This window comes from Anolis carolinensis, chromosome 6 (assembly GCF_035594765.1).
Source record: "Anolis carolinensis isolate JA03-04 chromosome 6, rAnoCar3.1.pri, whole genome shotgun sequence".
NCBI lineage: Eukaryota > Metazoa > Chordata > Lepidosauria > Squamata > Dactyloidae > Anolis > Anolis carolinensis.
In genome coordinates, this window is record NC_085846.1 from 55,370,163 (window position 1) to 55,387,823 (window position 17,661).

Below are 17,661 nucleotides of genomic sequence, written 5' to 3' on the forward strand. Positions count from 1 at the left end.
TTTTGCATTGTGTTGTCAAGTTTTGTATTTCTGGGGCATTTAGTTGTGTGCCAAGTTTCGTATTTCTGGGGCGTTTAGTTGTGTTGTTATAGTCACGATGCATTGTTGTGAGTTTTATGGGTCCGGATTGTGGTTTTGTGGTGTGGTTGTGTTGTTACAACCTGGAGGGAAGGCTTTTGCGTTGTGTCGCCAAGTTTCGTATTTCTGGGGTGTTTAGTTGTGTTGTTATAGTCACGATGCGTTGTTGTGAGTTTTGTGGGTCCAGTGTGGTTTTGTGGTGTGATTGTGTTGTTACAACCGGGAGGCAAGGCTTTTGCGTTGTGTTGCCAAGTTTTGTATTTCTAGGGCGTTTAGTTGTGTTGTTATAGTCATGATGTGTTGTTGTGAGTTTTGTGGGTCCGGATTGTGGTTTTGTGGTGTGGTTGTGTTGTTGTAACCGGGAGGCAAGGCTTTTGCATTGTGTTGCCAAGTTTCGTATTTCTGGGATGTTTAGTTTTGTTGTTATAGTCACTGCGCCCGCAACTTTATCCTTTTATATATATAGACTAGCTGTGCCCGGCCACGCGTTGCTGTGTCTTAGTCTGGTGGTGTTGGTCAGTCTACATTAGGTTGTATTTATGCTGTGACCTCCACCTTCTTTATACTCACATTAGTAGTAGTATTTGAAGTCTGTTACCTTCTTCAATTTTTGTGTTGATTGATAATTGCTTGAGATCCCTGTTGTCTTTGGTTTGTTGTTAATTGTAATGTCTGATTCTGCTGAGTGCGGTTTATATTTTTATTGTGGTACAATAGTCTTTTTTTTTGTTTTGCCTGTGTAGGTGTTTATTATTATTGTTGTTGTAGTGGTCATGAAGGTTGGATAAGTTAGATGCTGCTGTATTGTTTTTTGGAGGCCCAGTGTAGCACTGACTGGCCTCTCAGCCTCAGTGCCTGGCTGTTTCTTGCCTGTGATGGTGTTGATTCTTATTGTTGTTGTTATTGTCATTGTTATTATTGTAATTGTTTTTTTGGAGGCCAAGTGTGAATGTAGGGATTGAGGAGGTGGATGAGTTGTGTTGTCAAATTTTGTATTTGTTATAGTCACAATGTGTTGTTGTGAGTTTTGTGGTCCAGATTGTGGTTTTGTGTTGTGGTTGTGTTCTTACAACTGGGAGGCAAGACTTTTGCATTGTGTTGTCAAATTTTGTATTTCTGGGGCGTTTAGTTGTATTATAGTCACGATGCGTTGTTGTGAGTTTTGTGGGTCCGGATTGTGGCTTTGTGGTGTAGTTGTGTTGTTACAACCGGGAGAAAAGGCTTTTTTGTGTTGTGTTGTCAAGTTTTGTATTTCTCAGGCATTTAATTGTGTGCCAAGTTTCATATTTCTGGGGCGTTTAGTTGTGTTGTTATAGTCACGATGCATTGTTGTGAGTTTTGTGGGTCTGGATTGTGGTTTTGTGGTGTGGTTGTGTTGTTACAACTGGGAGGGAAGGCTTTTGTGTTGTGTTGTCAAGTTTTATATTTCTGGGGCATTTAGTTCTGTGCCAAGTTTAGTATTTCTGGGGCGTTTAGTTGTGTTGTTATAGTCACGATGCGTTGTTGTGAGTTTTATGGGTCCGGATTGTGGTTTTGTGGTGTGGTTGTGTTGTTACAACCTGGAGGGAAGGCTTTTGTGTTGTGTTGCCATGTTTCGTATTTCTGGGGCGTTTAGTTGTGTTGTTATAGTCACAATGCGTTGTTGTGAGTTTTGTGGGTCCTGTGTGGTTTTGTAGTGTGGTTGTGTTCTTACAACTGGGAGGCAAGGCTTTTGCATTGTGTTGCCAAGTTTTGTATTTCTGGGGCGTTTAGTTGTGTTGTTATCGCATGATGTGTTGTTGTGAGTTTTGTGGGTCTGGATTGTGGTTTCGTGGTGTGGTTGTGTTGTTGTAACCTGGAGGCAAGCCTTTTGCATTGTGTTGCCAAATTTCGTATTTCTGGGATGTTTAGTTTTGTTGTTATAGTCACTGCGCAAACAACTTTATCATTTTATATATATAGATTGGAGCAATTCCATCCCCTATCCAGTCCTTTGAGTGTATATTTGTATAATAAATCAGATTATTATGTTTATGCTCATTATGTTTATTTATACCCTGCTGTTTCTATCCACAAAGGAGACTCAAAACAACATGTAATAAGGAAACATCATACGAGCCTGAACCACTTCTTCATATTTAAATCATACTATCACGCTGAAATATCAAGACAAAGAATCTCTTCCTTACAAAACAGGGAAAAGAAAACAGAACTATCTAAAACAGAGATAAGAAACAGATTTGACTTGTGACTGACTTCCTATATATGCACAGTATCATTCTGGCTCAGTGGACAATTGTTGCTTGAGATCAGATGCACTACACGATAACGGTGAAAACATCATTCTGTCCAGTTCAGGCATTCCTTGCCAGAAAGCATAATGGGAGTCTTTATAGTACTGGAATAATACTGCATCCATACACACACCAAATTGTATGCTGGTCTGAAAAAGAGTCATAATGCTAGAAAATACTATGATTGCACATTAGCAACAACATTCAGTGAAAATTTCCTCTGCTTACAGCAAAGCAGATTCATAGTTCCTTAAAATAAGAATGTATGCATGTGCTCAAAAGTTTAATTAAAAAAGGTTAAAGAGAAGCCAAAAGGGAAGAGGAAAATGGGGACAACTTCTTCATGAAGATGGTTTTTCTCCTGTGGAAGGTTTTCCCATTCACTTACACTACTTTAATACCCTGAGATGAAACCACTGTGAAATGGTATTATCAGTGGATAATTGCTATGGTTTATTTAGCGCAAGGAGATTTTGAAAGAAAACAGGCTCCAGAGGCTCCAGATTTTAGATGCCATAATCAGAAACTAAAGAGCAGGTCTCTTCCCAAAGCACTTTGCACTTCTCTTTAACTCTATGTTTATCCACATGTACCTTCAAGTTGTTTTTTGTCATTTTAAATACTTAAGTTGCTATGTTTTATGCTCTATTGTAGTGAATGTTCCCTAAAACTCATCAATGCCAGATAATGTCATAGATTCTTGATGGGCGGGGGAGGGGAAAATACTACTACTTATGAGCTTCCCATACTGACAGTTCAATATCCTCAGAAGCCAATGGCAGGAGAAAAAATGATTACTGAGCATTCAAGCACATGTAATTGGAAAGTTGAAACTTATTCATAGAAATAAGTTGGTAAATGGTAAAAGATCTGGAAGCCAAGCCATGAATATCTTCAAGAATTGTATTTTTCACCTATTTTACAACCACAAAGCTAATGAGGTTTAGCCTCTATCATCCCATGCCATGCAAAGCTGCCCCAAAACATGTTGATTTTGCCTAAACCAGCAAAATGTAAATAAAAGGAGGGGAAAGGACAGTTGGTCAAAACTCACCCTGGAAGTGACATCATTTCTGATGAGAGAAAATGATGCTAGTGTGGCATAGCAGGGTGAGAAATAGCTCCATCATGACCCATTCCCTCCTCCTCCAATGTTCAGTACAAAACTGGATGTCAAAGGACATCCAGTACTATAAATCTATAGATATGTTAGCTAATTATCACAGTTATTTCCCCTTTAAATATCCCAGCACAAGATTTTGATATAAAATAATCAAAACAATGTAATTCATACAAAAAATCAATACCAATATAGATGCTCCTAACATGTTGCTAGGATACACTAATCCTTCAAGTACTCTTGATACGTTGGCAAGGAAATAGCTCAAAAATCCTTGCTAGTGACAGGAAACAGTGTTAATAAACTGGAACAACTACAATGTACTGAAGAAAGCGCTTTTCCACACTGCTGCACTTAGTAAAATGGGAACCAGGAAACTGGATATCTGTATCTAGAGCATGCATGGGCAAATTTCAGCCCTGCAAGTGTTTTGGACTTCAACTCCCACAATTGATAGCAGCCGGTAGGAGTCCAAATCACTTGGAGGGCCAAGGTTTGCCCATGCCTGATCTAGAGGAAGACAAGTTAAAGAGAAGCCAAAATACTACACAGGATGGGCATACCTTATCCAGAAATCCAAAACACACTAAGGCTCCTATAGCTGCGCCTCTGAGGAAACTGCTCTCTAGGAATTTGCGATGTTCTCCAAGTGAGCCAATGGTATAATTCCCCCCAGAATTTACCACAGAGTTCTCTTGGAGCACCTAGTACATTGGCATGAGCTACAGTCCAACACCATCTTTATTTTAGAGCTTGTCACAGCATTACTAACATGCATACTACCTTTTTCGTTTTTTCTGCAATGCTGTTTAATCTGCTTGCTTCTGTTATGACCCCACTAATTGGAATAACTTTCGGCCTGTTTCCAATCTTCCCTTTCTGGGCAAAGTTGTGGAACATATGGTTGCCTCGCAACTCCGGGGGTTCTTCGGTTATCTGGATCTGGTACAGTCTGGCATGGAACTGAGACTGCCTTGGTCTCCTTGGTGGATGATCTCCGCAGAGAGCTGGACAGGGTGAGTGTGTCCCTGCTGGTTCTCCTGGATCTCTCAGCAGCCTTTGATATCATAGATCACGGTATCCTTCTGGGTCGCCTTGCTGGAATGGGCCTTGGGGGTACTGTTTTGCAATGGCTCCAGTCCTTCCTTGAGGACCATACCCAGAAGGTGTTGATAGGGCACAGCTGTTCGACCCCACAACCGTTGTCTTGTGGAGTCCCACAGGGTTCAGTACTGTCCCTTCTGTTGTTTAACATCTATATGAAGCCGCTGGGTGAGATCATCTGGAGTTTTAGAGTTCGGTGTCATCTGTAAGCGGATGATGTCCAACTCTATCATTCCTTTTTTCCAGCTTCCAAGGAGACAGTCCAGATCCTGAACTGCTCGGCTGCTGTGTCGGACTGGATGAGGGCGAACAAATTTAAGTTGAATCCAGACAAGACAGAGGTACTTCTGGTCAGTCACAAGGCCGAACAAGGTATAGGGTTACAGCCTGTACTGGATGGGGTCGCACTCCCTCTGAAGGTGCAGGTTTGCAGTTTGGGAGTTCTCCTGGACTCATCGCTGAGTCTGGAACCTCAGGTTTCGGTGGTGGCCAGGGAGGCCTTCACACAACTCAAACTTGTGCGCCAACTGCGCCTGTAACTTGGGAAGCCTGACTTGGCCAACTTACGCAGCCAGGTTACTAACCAGAGCGCCATTGAGGCAGCTCCACTGTTAGCTTCTGGGCACAATTTATAGTGCTGGCTTTGGCCTACAAAATCTTAAAAGGCTCTGGTCCAACTTACCTCTCCAAACGTGTCTCCCCCTACGAGCTGTCCTGCAGATTAAGATCTTTGAGTGAGGCCCTGCTCTCGGTCCCGCCGCTGTCACAGGTACGGTTGGCGGGGACAAGAGACAGGGCTTTTTCGGTGGTGGCTCCTCGGCTGTGGAACTCTTTGCCAAGGGAGATTAGGGAAGCCCCCTCACTCATGTCTTTTAGGAAGCAGCAGAAGACGTGGATGTGGGACCAAGCCTTTGGCCCATCCCAGGATATGGGTTGATATGATCTGATGGATTCTTTGGATTAATATGAAGTTGAACACAGACTGCTCTGACTTTTGGCTAAATTCTACTGCCCCTGCTGAAACGGTCACACGGTTTTTATTGTTTTAATTGGATTTGGATATATTGTTTAAAATACATTATAATTAAGTCTAGGGGGTTTAATAACTGTGTATACAATCATACATCTCTGAACTCAGTAGTATCAATGTTAATACACAAGACAAGTCTAGGCATAAAACCTTTATATTACAACAAGAGTCAGCATTATATAGTGTTTTAAGTGTTGAACTAGGACTCTGGAGATCCAGATATAAACACCAGTGTGACCATGGAAACCCACTGGATGATCCTGGCCAAATTACATTCTTCCAACCTTAGATAAAGGCAATAGCAACCTCCTCTGAACAAACTTTGCCAAAGAAACCCCATCTATAACCCTGAGGTTGTCATACGGCAGAAACAACTTGACAAACAATAACATTGCAATGCAATAAAAGCAAATACTAATGTAATCCTTACTGGGGATGTGAAATTTTAGTTCTCTAAAGACATGTTTTGTTGTAGAACTAAACCCAGCAGATAGACATTTTATAACATTGCCAACTAAACTCCACCTACTTTTTATGCACAGGGATTTTTTAACAGATACAAAAGGGGCAGTAACAAAAAGTGTTCCAACAAAACCATAGCTATTTTGCAAACAAGGAGGACTGGTCAACATTATATGGTGCTTCAAATGTCAACACAAACATTCCACATCATATGAACATGGATTTTCTGGTTCCAGCTGTTTGGACACCGTGGAATATTATTATGAGCCCTAAGCACTACTTTGGGAATGAGCCATTTTACATCCCCACAATACATTGGAATTCTCACTGAAGCTAGGATCTACCTTACCCCTTTTGGGGTTCATAACCAACTTGTTTTATTCCAAGAAAGGTCACTAAAAGGCTAGGAATCTATCTAAGAGGAGTCAATTTAGTTCCCTCAATACTTTTACTATGTCCTTTCCTTCTAATGCAATGAGACGGGATGAGAATTGTGTAGTCTTCCAAAAATTACAGAACTACAATTCCTAGAATGCTTACCACTGACTTGACTAGCAAGACTAGTGTGGAGTTACTATTCAATGTCTGGAGAGCTTCACAATCTCTCCAATAAAAGAGCAGGACTACATTACCTGGGGTTCTGTCACTCTCTAAACCTCTATGCACTCATTCATAAATATAAAAGAATGGAAACTAACCTGTAACCCCACAATAGGCACACATAACTAACAAATGTCATCCTAACAACATGTCTTCTCCTTTTGGAAGTATCTCATATCATGCATGGCTGCGCAAAAGTAGCAGCTCTATTTAGACAGGCTTTTAAAGACAAAGGTGTTTAAGATAAATTCAGGGGGTACTGTGGTTTTTAACTTTAAATTTGTTTTAATGATTTTTAACTGGGAAATTTTGTAATATTATTTATATTGAATCATGTTTTAATGCTCATATATTTGTATATTTTAAATGGCTATGCAGATGTTTTATGTTAAGCTGCTTTGAGTCTCCTTCGGAGGTGATAAAGCGGGGTATAAATAAATACAACAACAACAACAATAATACCAAGTCTGTTTGGACCATACAATCAAAAGATAGCTTTAAAACACAGAAAGGAAACCATCAGCTCATGTTACGCAGAAGAGAAGTGCACACAGTCATGGGTATTTTGTTAGTATTGGTGTTTTCATCTTTGTTCTGTGTTGTTTATATCTGTGTTTTTGTGGAATTTTGTATTATCTATGTATTTTGACTATGTTGTACTCTGCCTCAAACTATGAGGAGAGGTAAATAACAAATACAATTTATTATTATTATTATTATTATTATTATTATTATTAGTAGTAGTAGTGGTGGTGGTGGTGCTGGTGGTAGTAATAGCAGCAGCAGCAGTATTCCACTCTGACATAGGTTTCAAGCCCCTTCCACACAGCTGAATAAAATCCCATTATTTGCTTTGAACTGGAATATATGGCAGTGTGGACTCAGATAACGTAGGGCTCCTACACACAGCCATATATCCCAGAATATCAAGGCAGATCGTACAATAACTGCTTTGAACTGGGTTATAGGGGCCCTTCCACACAACTAAATAAAATCCCACATTATCTGCTTTGAACTGGAATATATGGCAGTGTGGACTCAGATAGCCCAGTTCAAAGTAGATATTGTGGAATTTTCCGCCTTGATGTTATGGATTATTTGGCTGTGTGCAAAGGCCCTATGAGGAGAGGCAAATAACAAATACAAATTATTATTATTATTATTATTATTATTATTATTATTATTATTGTTAGTAGTAGTAGTAGCAGCAGCAGCAGCAGCAACAGCATTACAATCTGACATGGGTTTCAGGCCCCTTCCACAGCTGAATTAAACCCCACATTATTTGCTTTTGCTTTGAACTGGAATATATGGCAATGTGGATTAAGGGCCCTTCCACATAGCCATATAACCCAGAATATCAAGGCAGAACATCCTATAATATCTGCTTCTAGGCCACTTTCACACAGCTATATAAAATCCCACATTTTCTGCTTTGAACTGGGTTATATGGCAATATGGACTCAGGACCCTTCCACACAGCAATATGCCATATCACTCATAATATCAAGGCAGATAATCCACAATACAGTAGAGTCTTGCTTATCCAACTTAAACGGGCCGGCAGAACGTTGGATAAGCGAATATGTTGGATAATAAGGAGAGATTAAGGAAAAGCCTATTAAACATCAAATTAGGTTATGGTTTTACAAATTAAGCACCAAAACATATTATACAACAAATTTGATAGAAAAAGTAGTTCAATATGCAGTAATGCTATGTAGTAATTACTGTATTTACGAATTTAGCACCAAAATATCACGATGTATTGAAAACATTGACTACAAAAATGCGTTGGATAATCCAGAATGTTGGATAAGCGAGTGTTGGATAAGTGAGACTCAATTTGCTTTGAACTGGGCTATCTGAGTCCACACTGCCATATAATCCAGTTCAAAGCAGATGTCAGATTTTATACAGGTCTGTGTATAAAAGAGCCTCACGGCCCTTCCACACAGCCATATAACCCAGAATATCAAGGCAGAAACTCCCACAATATCTGCTTTGAACTGGAATATATGGCAGTCTGGACCAAGATAACCCAGTTCAAAGCAGGTATTGTGGGATTTTCTGCCTTGATATTCTGTGTTATATGGCTGAAGGGGGACCTCTTTATGGCTGTGTAAAAGGGCCCTCAAAAGGTTCTCCTGTTCCCACTTCTAAGGAGGTCATAACAATAATATAATATAATAATATTAATTACAGTAGAGTCTTGCTTATCCAAGCTAAACGGGCCGACAGAAGCTTGGATAAGCGAATATGTTGGATAATAAGGAGGGATTAAGGAAAAGCCTATTAAACATCAAATTAGCTTATGATTTTACAAATTAAGCACCAAAGCATCATGTTATACAACAAATTTGACAGAAAAAGTAGTTCAATACGCAGTAATGCTATGTAGTAATTACTGTATTTACGAATTTAGCACCAAAATATCATGATATATTGAAAACACTGACTACAAAAATGGCTTGGATAATCCAGAAGCTTGGATAAGCAAGGCTTGGATAAGTGAGACTCTACTGTATATGTTATATATTAAATGTAATATTACTAATGATATCACCATATAATGATATTGTACAATATAGTAATTTAATGCTTATATTGTGCTCTGCTAATAATATATTGTATGTACAATTGATTTGTAAGCCGCTCTGAGTCCCCTCCGGTGTGAGAAGAGCGGGATATATACAGTAGAGTCTCACTTATCCAACACTCGCTTATCCAACATTCTGGATTATCCAACGCATTTTTGTAGTCAATGTTTTCAATACATCGTGATATTTTGGTGCTAAATTCGTAAATACAGTAAATACAACATAACATTACTGCGTATTGAACTACTTTTTCTGTCAAATTTGTTGTCTAACATGATGTTTTGGTGCTTAATTTGTAAAATCATAACCTAATTTAATGTTTAATAGGCTTTTCCTTAATCCCTCCTTATTATCCAGCATATTCGCTTATCCAACGTTCTGCCGGCCCATTTATGTTGGATAAGTGAGACTCTACTGTATGTAGTAAATAAATAAATACACATTAGCCATGTGAGGAGGAGGGGCTTGTAACAAATATCACGTATTATTGTTATTACTTTCATGAAATTGTGTACATTATTGCAGCACGGTACCTTATTAGAGAAGAGCTCCCCTTCAGTCTGGCTACAGCCATTTGAACACGATTTGGAAACAGAATTGAGACATATTTGAGAGCAACGAGGGCACAAGCACTTTAAACAAAAGAATACTTCCGCATATTTGAAGGCGAATACACTGGTCGAGAGCGAGCGTTGGTCCACAGGCTTCCCTTTGCCGGAAGTGACGCTCGGACGGTTTCCGTGGCCACCCGGAAGGAGTGCTGGAGTCTTCTGAGGGACTTCTGCTCGTCGTCGAGTCAAGCAGGCCCATCCACGGCCTGCCTCCTTGTCAGTGGAACATGTCGTGGGCGAGGGCCTTGCTGGAGCCCCGCGGTGGCGAGGACGTCTTCGACGAAGAGGCGGACGAGCTGGACGTGGCGCAGAAGGAGTGGAAGAGCGCCATGGAGAGGCGCGTCAAAGTAATGGCGGGCGGCTGAGCGGCGAAGGCCTTGCGTCTGGCATTGGGATACAAGGCCAATGGGCTGTCCTTCCCTCCCCCTTCTTCTGAAAGAACTTGTGGGAGTAATTATGAGCCATTGCAGCCATTGGAAACGTACTGGGGACAGTCTCTACAGGTTAAACGTCCCTTGTCTTAAATGTTTCCAAATCCAAACCTGCCCTCCAGGTGGTTGACGCCCCTTCCATACAGCTGAATAAAATCCTACATTTTCTGCTTTGAACTGGAATATGTGTCAGTGTGGACTCAGATAGCCCAGTTCAAAGCAAATAGAGTCTCACTTATCCAACACTCGCTTATCTAACGTTCTGGATTATCCAACGCATTTTTGCAGTCAATGTTTTCAATACATCGTGATATTTTGTGGGCATAGATATCGCAATATCGGAGCCCCCGGTGGCGTAGTGGATTAAAGCCTTGTGACTTGAAGGTTGGGTTGCTGATCTGAAAGCTGCCAGGTTCGAATGGGGCCGGGCTGTGGCACAGGCTGGTAAGCAGCTGCTGCAATAAATCACTCTGACCATGAGGTCATGAGTTCGAGGCCAGCCTGTGGCGGGGTGAGCACCTGTCAATTAAAAATAAAATATAGCCCCTGCTCGTTGCTGACTTAGCAACCTGAAAGATAGTTGCATCTGTCATGTAGGAAATAAGGTACCACTTATAAAAGTGGAGAGGCAAGTTTAACTAATTTACAACGTTGGAATGAGGAAGTGCTGTCAGAGTGGATGATAAAGCAGCTGCTCCCCCCTGTGGCCAGAATCGAACATTCCCTCAGGAGAAGGTTAAATTGCCTCTGCGTCTGTCTGTCTGTCTTTGTCTCGGTTTGATGTGTTTATGGGCATTGAATGTTTGCCCTATATGTATATAATGTGATCCACCCTGAGTCTCCTTCAGGGTGAGAACGGTGGAATATAAATACTGTAAATAAATAAATCCCACCTGGGGAGAGCGCGGATGAGCTCCCTCTATCAGCTCCAGCTCCATGCGGGGACATGAGAGAAGCCTCTCACAAGGATGATAAAAACATAAAAAACATCCGGGCGTCCCCTGGGCAACGTCCTTGCAGACGGCCAATTCTTTCACACCAGAAGCGACTTGCAGTTTCTCAAGTCGCTCTTGACACACACAAAAAAAGATATCTCAATCAAAGCCTTGATATTCTGGGTTATATGGCTATGTGGAAGGGCCCTGACACAGGAACAGCTTTGTGATACTTCAGTGCCCATATATTTTGTGTCAGCACACAATGATGAAAAGCACAGGGGTTTCAAAACAGCAGGAGTGATATATTACACAATGGTAGCCACTAGAGATGTGCAATCGATTAAAAAAGTATTTCCAGGCATCCCATAGGTTCAGGATGAGACCAGGCCTGAATGATGTTTTGCCTGAGTTTCAGCTGCTAACTGAGGGCCTTTCCACATAGCTATTAGGTAAAGGTTTTCCCCTGATGATAAGTCCAGTCGTAACTGACTCTGGGGGTTGGTGCTCATCTCCATTTCTAAGCCGAAATGCCGGCATGACTGCATGGAGCACCGTTACCTTCCTGCCTATTGATCTACTCACATTTGCATGTTTTTGAACTGCTAGGTTGGCAGGAGCTGGGGCTAACAGCGGGCACTCATTCCGCTCCCGGGATTTGAACCTGGCACCTTTTGATCCACAAGTTCAGCAAATTCCGCACATAGCTATATAACCACAATAATTCCACAATATTTGCTTTGAACTGGGCTATCTGAGGCCCCTTGCACACAGCTGAATAAAATCCCGCATTATCTGCTTTGAACTGGAATATATGACAGTGTAGGCTCAGATAACCCAATTCAAAGCAGATATTGTGTGATTTTGTTCCTTGATATTCTGGTTATATGGCTTTGTGGAAGGACCTTTAATCCACACTGCCATATATTCCAGTTCAGAGCAGATAATGTGGGATTTGATTCAGCTGTGTGGAAGGGGCCCAAAGTACAGGTAGTGAAAATTCCATTACTATAATGAACTTTTACGTTATAATTACACATCATTAAATTACTATAATTGGGGAAACTTCAGGCCCTTCCACACAGCCACATAACCCAGAATATCAAGGCAGAAAATCCCACAATATCTATTTTGAACTGGGTTATCTGAATCCACACTGCCATATGTCCCAGTTTAAAGCAGAAAATGTGGGATTTTATTCAGCTGTGTAGAAGGGGCCTTCAGTGGCTCTTTTCTCCTTTGTTTTTAAGGCATTGAGGTGAAGCTTTCTACAACAGTAGAACGTTTTTACCGCTGTTAGCCCACCAAATTTCAGAACGTTTCAATCATCTATAGATTTTTGAGGAAGTTTCAATTTTTTTTATAAACAACATTTTTTATAATAAAGACAATCTGTTCCTGGTTTGAAAGTGTAATTTTCTATTTAATGGTGTAGTCCTTCCTTTGAAAGCCATTCTCCAGAAACTTTGTTTTTGTGACACAAACAACATTGAATTTGGTGGAGACACAACAAAGCAAAATGTGCTATAAGACGATGTCCCTTCCACAAAGACAAAGTTTTTGTAGTTTAATACGCTTTCCCTATGTTTCTATAATAGAACCAATTAGGAACTGACATTTATAACCCAGGAACTAACATCTTAGTAAATATACCATCAAACCATTCCTACAGTTGGCCATCCAGCCTCTGAATAAGAAAATCTGTTCCTCATTTCAAAGTGTTATTTTCTGTTTAATTGTGTAGACCTTACTTTGACAATAGCTGTTCTCCTCCAAAAACTTTGTTTTTGTGACACAAAGTTGGTAGAGACTCCACAAAGCAAAATGTGCTGTAGCATGATGGCCACCCAGCCTCTAAACCAGTGGTTCTTGACCTGTGGGTCCCCAGATGTTTTGGCCTTCAATTCCCAGAAATCCTAACAGCTGGTAAACTGACTGGGACTTTTGGGAACTGTAGGCGAAAACACCTTGAGACCCACCATAGAATTATAGAATCATAGAGTTGGAAGAGACCTCATGGGCTATCCAGTCCAACCCCCTGCCAAGAAGCAGAAAAATTGAATTCAAAGCACCCCCAACAGATGGTCATCCAGCCTCTGCTTAAAAGCCTCCAAAGAAGGAGTCTCCACCAGCCTTCTCTTCTGCATGCTAAACATACCCAGTTCTTTAAGATAGGGCTTGTTCTCCAGGTCCTTGATCATTTTAGTAGCATCATATTGTATAAACCTATTGTCACGTTATGTGTAGTAAATGAACACATTTGGTATATAGATGTGGATCCCACCTCCAAGATACATACATGCCAATACAGGAAGTCCCCAAGTTACAAACATCAAACTTGCAAACAACTCATAGTTAAGAACGGGACTGAGACAACAGGAAGTGAGAAAAATCTACCCCTTGGAAGAGAAATTCTCTCCTGAAGTTATCATGGAGAAAATGAGTCTCCACTGAAGCTTTCTCACCAATCCTTGTTTCCATAACAAACCACATTTCAAAATCCCATTATCACAGGGACAGGGAGCGAAGTGAAATCTGAACACAGGCACAAAGAGCAGAATAAACATCATAGAGGTGTTAATCCTTCCCTATGCTTTTCAAAACATATATATATATATATATATATATATATATATATATATACACACACACACACACACACACACACACATATACATATACATATACACATACACACACACACACACAGAGAGAGAGAGAGAGAGAGCTGGAGTTACACTGGAAAAATGTACCTGTTTCTATTTACAAACAAATTCAACTTGAGAACATACCTACAGACTTGGGGATTGCCAGTATATATCTAGGTGCGGATAGGGCTTTAATGATGGATATGGTTTTTAATCTATCAATCTGGCTATTAATCTTGCTTTTAGTTGCTGATGTGAATTGTGTTTTATTGATTTTTATTATGTTTCGTTATGATAAATTGTTTATATTCATTATTTGTATTTTTAATTTATTATATATTTGTATTTTTATTATGTATTTGTGTGGCATCGAATGGTTGCCATCTATGTTGTAAACCGCCCAAGTCCCCAAGGGGAGATGGGATGGAATACAAATGAAGTTTGATTGATTGACAAGTATTCCACATTTCAGAACCTTTCTGATACTAAGCATTTCAGATTGGGGATTTTCAACCCTTTAGTTTTTGCAAGTTGCCTTTATGTCAATTCAGTAATTGTGTAAGAGCTCCAGGTTCACATTACTTCAATAAAAGTAATTTAAACTGATCAATTCTGAAGAAAAAAATGTAATTAAATCAAGAATAAATAGATTTAGCAATAAACAAGAATAGTTTAATTTCATTTAATCCCATATCTGAGACCACTGTGAATTTGTGATTTCTAATCTAGGGGTTCCTTTGTTAGTCATTTTGAAGAAACAACTGATTATGTGTTTGTTTAGCCTATATCACTTCAGTTTTTCTTTTTAAATACAGAAGAATAAACTAGATGGTATCAGAAATAATAATACACTTTATTTATATTCTGCTTTATCTCCCCATTCAGAGCGGATTACAGTACACATATAAGGCAAACATTCAATGCCTTTTACACAATGAACACAACGACATACAATACACAGATAAAGGTAAAGGCTTTACCTTTACAGTACTTGAGGATTTAAAAAAATTAGCAAAATACACCCGTTGAATGCTGCCTAATCTGATCTAAATTCACTTTCAAATTGACATGCTTTCTCTTTAAAACTGGATAGTTGGCATACCTGTATCTATAAAAAATATATCTGTGCAAATATTTAAAAATTCATTAGCAATATGCGTCATTTCAGTTTATGCTGTATTTGAATGAGTTAAACATGCCAAACTACACTTTTTGCATTCTGCAGTAGTTCTAAAGCAGTCCTTTTGTTTCTTTGCTTCAAGGAAGGCTATAGGGAAGGAATTGAAGCTGGGAAAGAGGCGACACTGCAACAGAGTTTTAATCAAGGATATAAAGAAGCCATAAGGATAATGTTCTCCTGTGGTCAGTTGAAAGGAACCTTAAGGTATGTTGTGCAAAATTATTTCACAAGGACTTTTATATAGTTCCAAACCTCTACCGAGTTGGTAAACTTAATAACTAAAAATGGGATTCACTTTATTTATTATTATTATTATATTTATTTATACCCTGCTTTATCTCCCCCAAAGGGAACTCAAAGCAGCTGAATCCCCCATCATTTTGTAGTACTGTATATAAATATCTGCCTTCATATGTTCATAGTCTAAACTAGAACTACCCTGTTTCCCCTAAAATAAGACATCCCCAGAAAATAAGACCTAGTAGAGGTTTTGCTGAATTGCTAAATATAAGGCCTCCCCTGAAAGTAAGACCTAGCAAAGTTTTTGTTTGGAAGCATGCCCACCGAACAGAACACCAGAGCATGCAGGATCGATAAATGTACGTACCATAGGTAAACAGTGAGCTGGGCACTGTTAGTAGTAACAAGAAATTCTTGATAGGATTCACAGTTTGTCTGGTTATGCTGGTTTGTGATGACAACTACTGTACATATATAATAAATGTTCATTTTTTGTTCAACAATAAATGTGAATTCTTCTTCATGGAAAAATAAGACGTTCCCCTGAAAATAAGACCTAGTGCATCTGTGGGAGCAAAAATTAATATAAGATACTGTCTTATTTTCGGGGAAACATGGTAGTGAAGAACAGTGGGTAATGATAATAAGACTACTCTACTTACTAGAAGATGCCAATTTGCATCTCTTTTGAGCTTTTTCCATTCATAAAGCCACAGTTGTCTCCATCCAATGTTCTACATAACTTAGAAGCAACATCTCCTTAGAAGCCCACCTTTGGAAATACCTATAGAATTTGTATAATGGGAAAAGGGAAACATAATGCAACCTTCTAATTCATAGTTGTTGGACACAATTGGTGGAATCCCGTAATACCATTATGTATAAATAGCGCCATAATTAAAGTGACATTTAGTGGATTCTGGAGGGCCATGCATACACAGATTCTGTCGAAAGATTATTTGTGTTTGGTGTCATAATTCTAGATGCTTTGTGGAGAACTTGAAAATTGGAATTCAAACCATTTAACATTAATATTATACTCTGTCACTTTAAATCTGGGCAAAAAATAAACACAAAACACAGATGGTGTTCATTAACCTTGTCTTACTTTTTGCATGCAAGTCTAAAACATCCATATTTTAATACACAGATTTTTTTTCTCAGTGCTCTCTCATCTTGGTGTCAACTCAGTGAATGTCATTCTGCCATGCTGAATGAGGTGACTTATCTGCTGAACGAATTAGGAAAATATGAAGAGCACATGCTTAACGATCTTAACTGTATTCAACCACAACCCCATGTTGGAGACCTGCTAGATACTATTGAGGCTATGGATCTTGGCCATTCATGCAATGGAACTACAAACGAGACTATCTCTGAAAATGACACTGCAATTAATGGACATCATTTGAGGCACAATAATGTGACCTGTTCTATCCAGAGTGGATGCTGTCAAAGGACAAAAGAGGGCAAAGACTCCAGGAGGCAAACTTTGACTTGGATAAAAGAAAAAACAATCAATTTAGTGGAGCAGTTAGATTTGAACTCTGACACAATTGAGCACATCCACCTGTTGCAAACTTAGTTCACTGCTTGATATAAGACATAAATCCTTTTTGTGTAGGAATGCAACCACTTCAGCAACTTGTTGCCGGACAGCAAAGATTTTGTCTTCAATAATTCTTAATAAAGTGTCATGTAGTATTCATATCTGTGGTACTACTACATTCAAATGACTTCTATTTAATTCATGTTGTGTGTGCTTTTAAAAATATGGTTAAATTATCACAGAATTGTAGAGTTGGAAGAGACCACAAGAGCCATCCAGTCCCAATTATAATCACCATCCACTCCTCCAAAAATGAGACTAAAATGCTTCTAATATCTAACTGAGAAGCTATTACAGGTTGAGTATCCATTATCAGAAGTGCTTGGGATTTCAGATTTTGGAATACAGTGTACCCTCACTTATCGCGAGGGCTCCGTTCCAGGACCAAGTGGAAATCTACGAAGTAGGGACACTATTTTAATTTTAATATTTATGCATTATTTTAATTATTAAGTGGCCTTTCTCCCCCTTGCAAGCCCCGGGGAACTAGTAAACCCTTCCCTACCAGCACCGGCTGGGCCCTTGCTCCAGGTCCGCCATGTTGCTCTGGCTGCCTCTGCTCCTGCAGCCAGAGAAGAAGGAATGCTGCTCTTGCCAGATGAATGAGCAAGGGAGGGTGGGTGAGAGAGTAATGGCCGGCGGTGGCAGCAAGAGCCTGGAAGAGGCGCTCATGTCTGGCTTCTCCCGCTGTTCAAGCTGGGCCACGGCAGGAAACATGAAGGACTCAGAAGAGGGGGCGG

General features: G+C 39.8%; 2 protein-coding genes across 5 annotated transcripts in view; one reads left to right on the forward strand and one right to left on the reverse strand.

Moving 5' to 3' along the window:
* rala (RAS like proto-oncogene A) overlaps positions 1-9,949 on the reverse strand; it is a 52,846-nt gene extending 42,897 nt beyond the window's left edge. Inside the window, exon 1 of one of the 2 annotated variants that reach the window (XM_062957002.1) lies at positions 9,801-9,949. The gene's annotated coding sequence lies outside the window, so the exon portion shown is untranslated. The remainder of the gene's footprint in view (positions 1-9,800) is intronic. The other variant, XM_003222334.4, reaches the window with a different exon arrangement.
* A 127-nt stretch (positions 9,950-10,076) lies between these two features.
* yae1 (YAE1 maturation factor of ABCE1) lies at positions 10,077-17,020 on the forward strand. 3 transcript variants are annotated; one of them, XM_003222276.4, is made up of 3 exons: positions 10,077-10,225; positions 15,155-15,276; positions 16,477-17,020. In XM_003222276.4, the coding sequence occupies exons 1-3, from the start codon at positions 10,106-10,108 to the stop codon at positions 16,895-16,897; spliced, it is 663 nt and encodes a 220-aa protein (XP_003222324.1). In that variant the 5' UTR covers positions 10,077-10,105; the 3' UTR covers positions 16,898-17,020. The 3 variants fall into 3 exon arrangements, with proteins under 3 accessions (XP_003222324.1, XP_016849921.1, XP_062813071.1); XM_016994432.2 differs by having other exon boundaries at positions 16,463-16,671; XM_062957001.1 differs by lacking the exon at positions 10,077-10,225 and adding an exon at positions 13,974-14,859.
* Positions 17,021-17,661: the final 641 nt, after the last annotated feature.

Bases quoted from the DNA above. Each gene is read 5' to 3' on its own strand.
- yae1 (XM_003222276.4), top strand. From the start codon at position 10,106: ATGTCGTGGGCGAGGGCCTTGCTGGAGCCCCGCGGTGGCGAGGACGTC. The intron at 10,226-15,154 runs GTAATGGCGGGC...CTTTGCTTCAAG, and splicing joins CCATGGAGAGGCGCGTCAAA to GAAGGCTATAGGGAAGGAAT. The intron at 15,277-16,476 runs GTATGTTGTGCA...TTTTTTTCTCAG, and splicing joins CAGTTGAAAGGAACCTTAAG to TGCTCTCTCATCTTGGTGTC.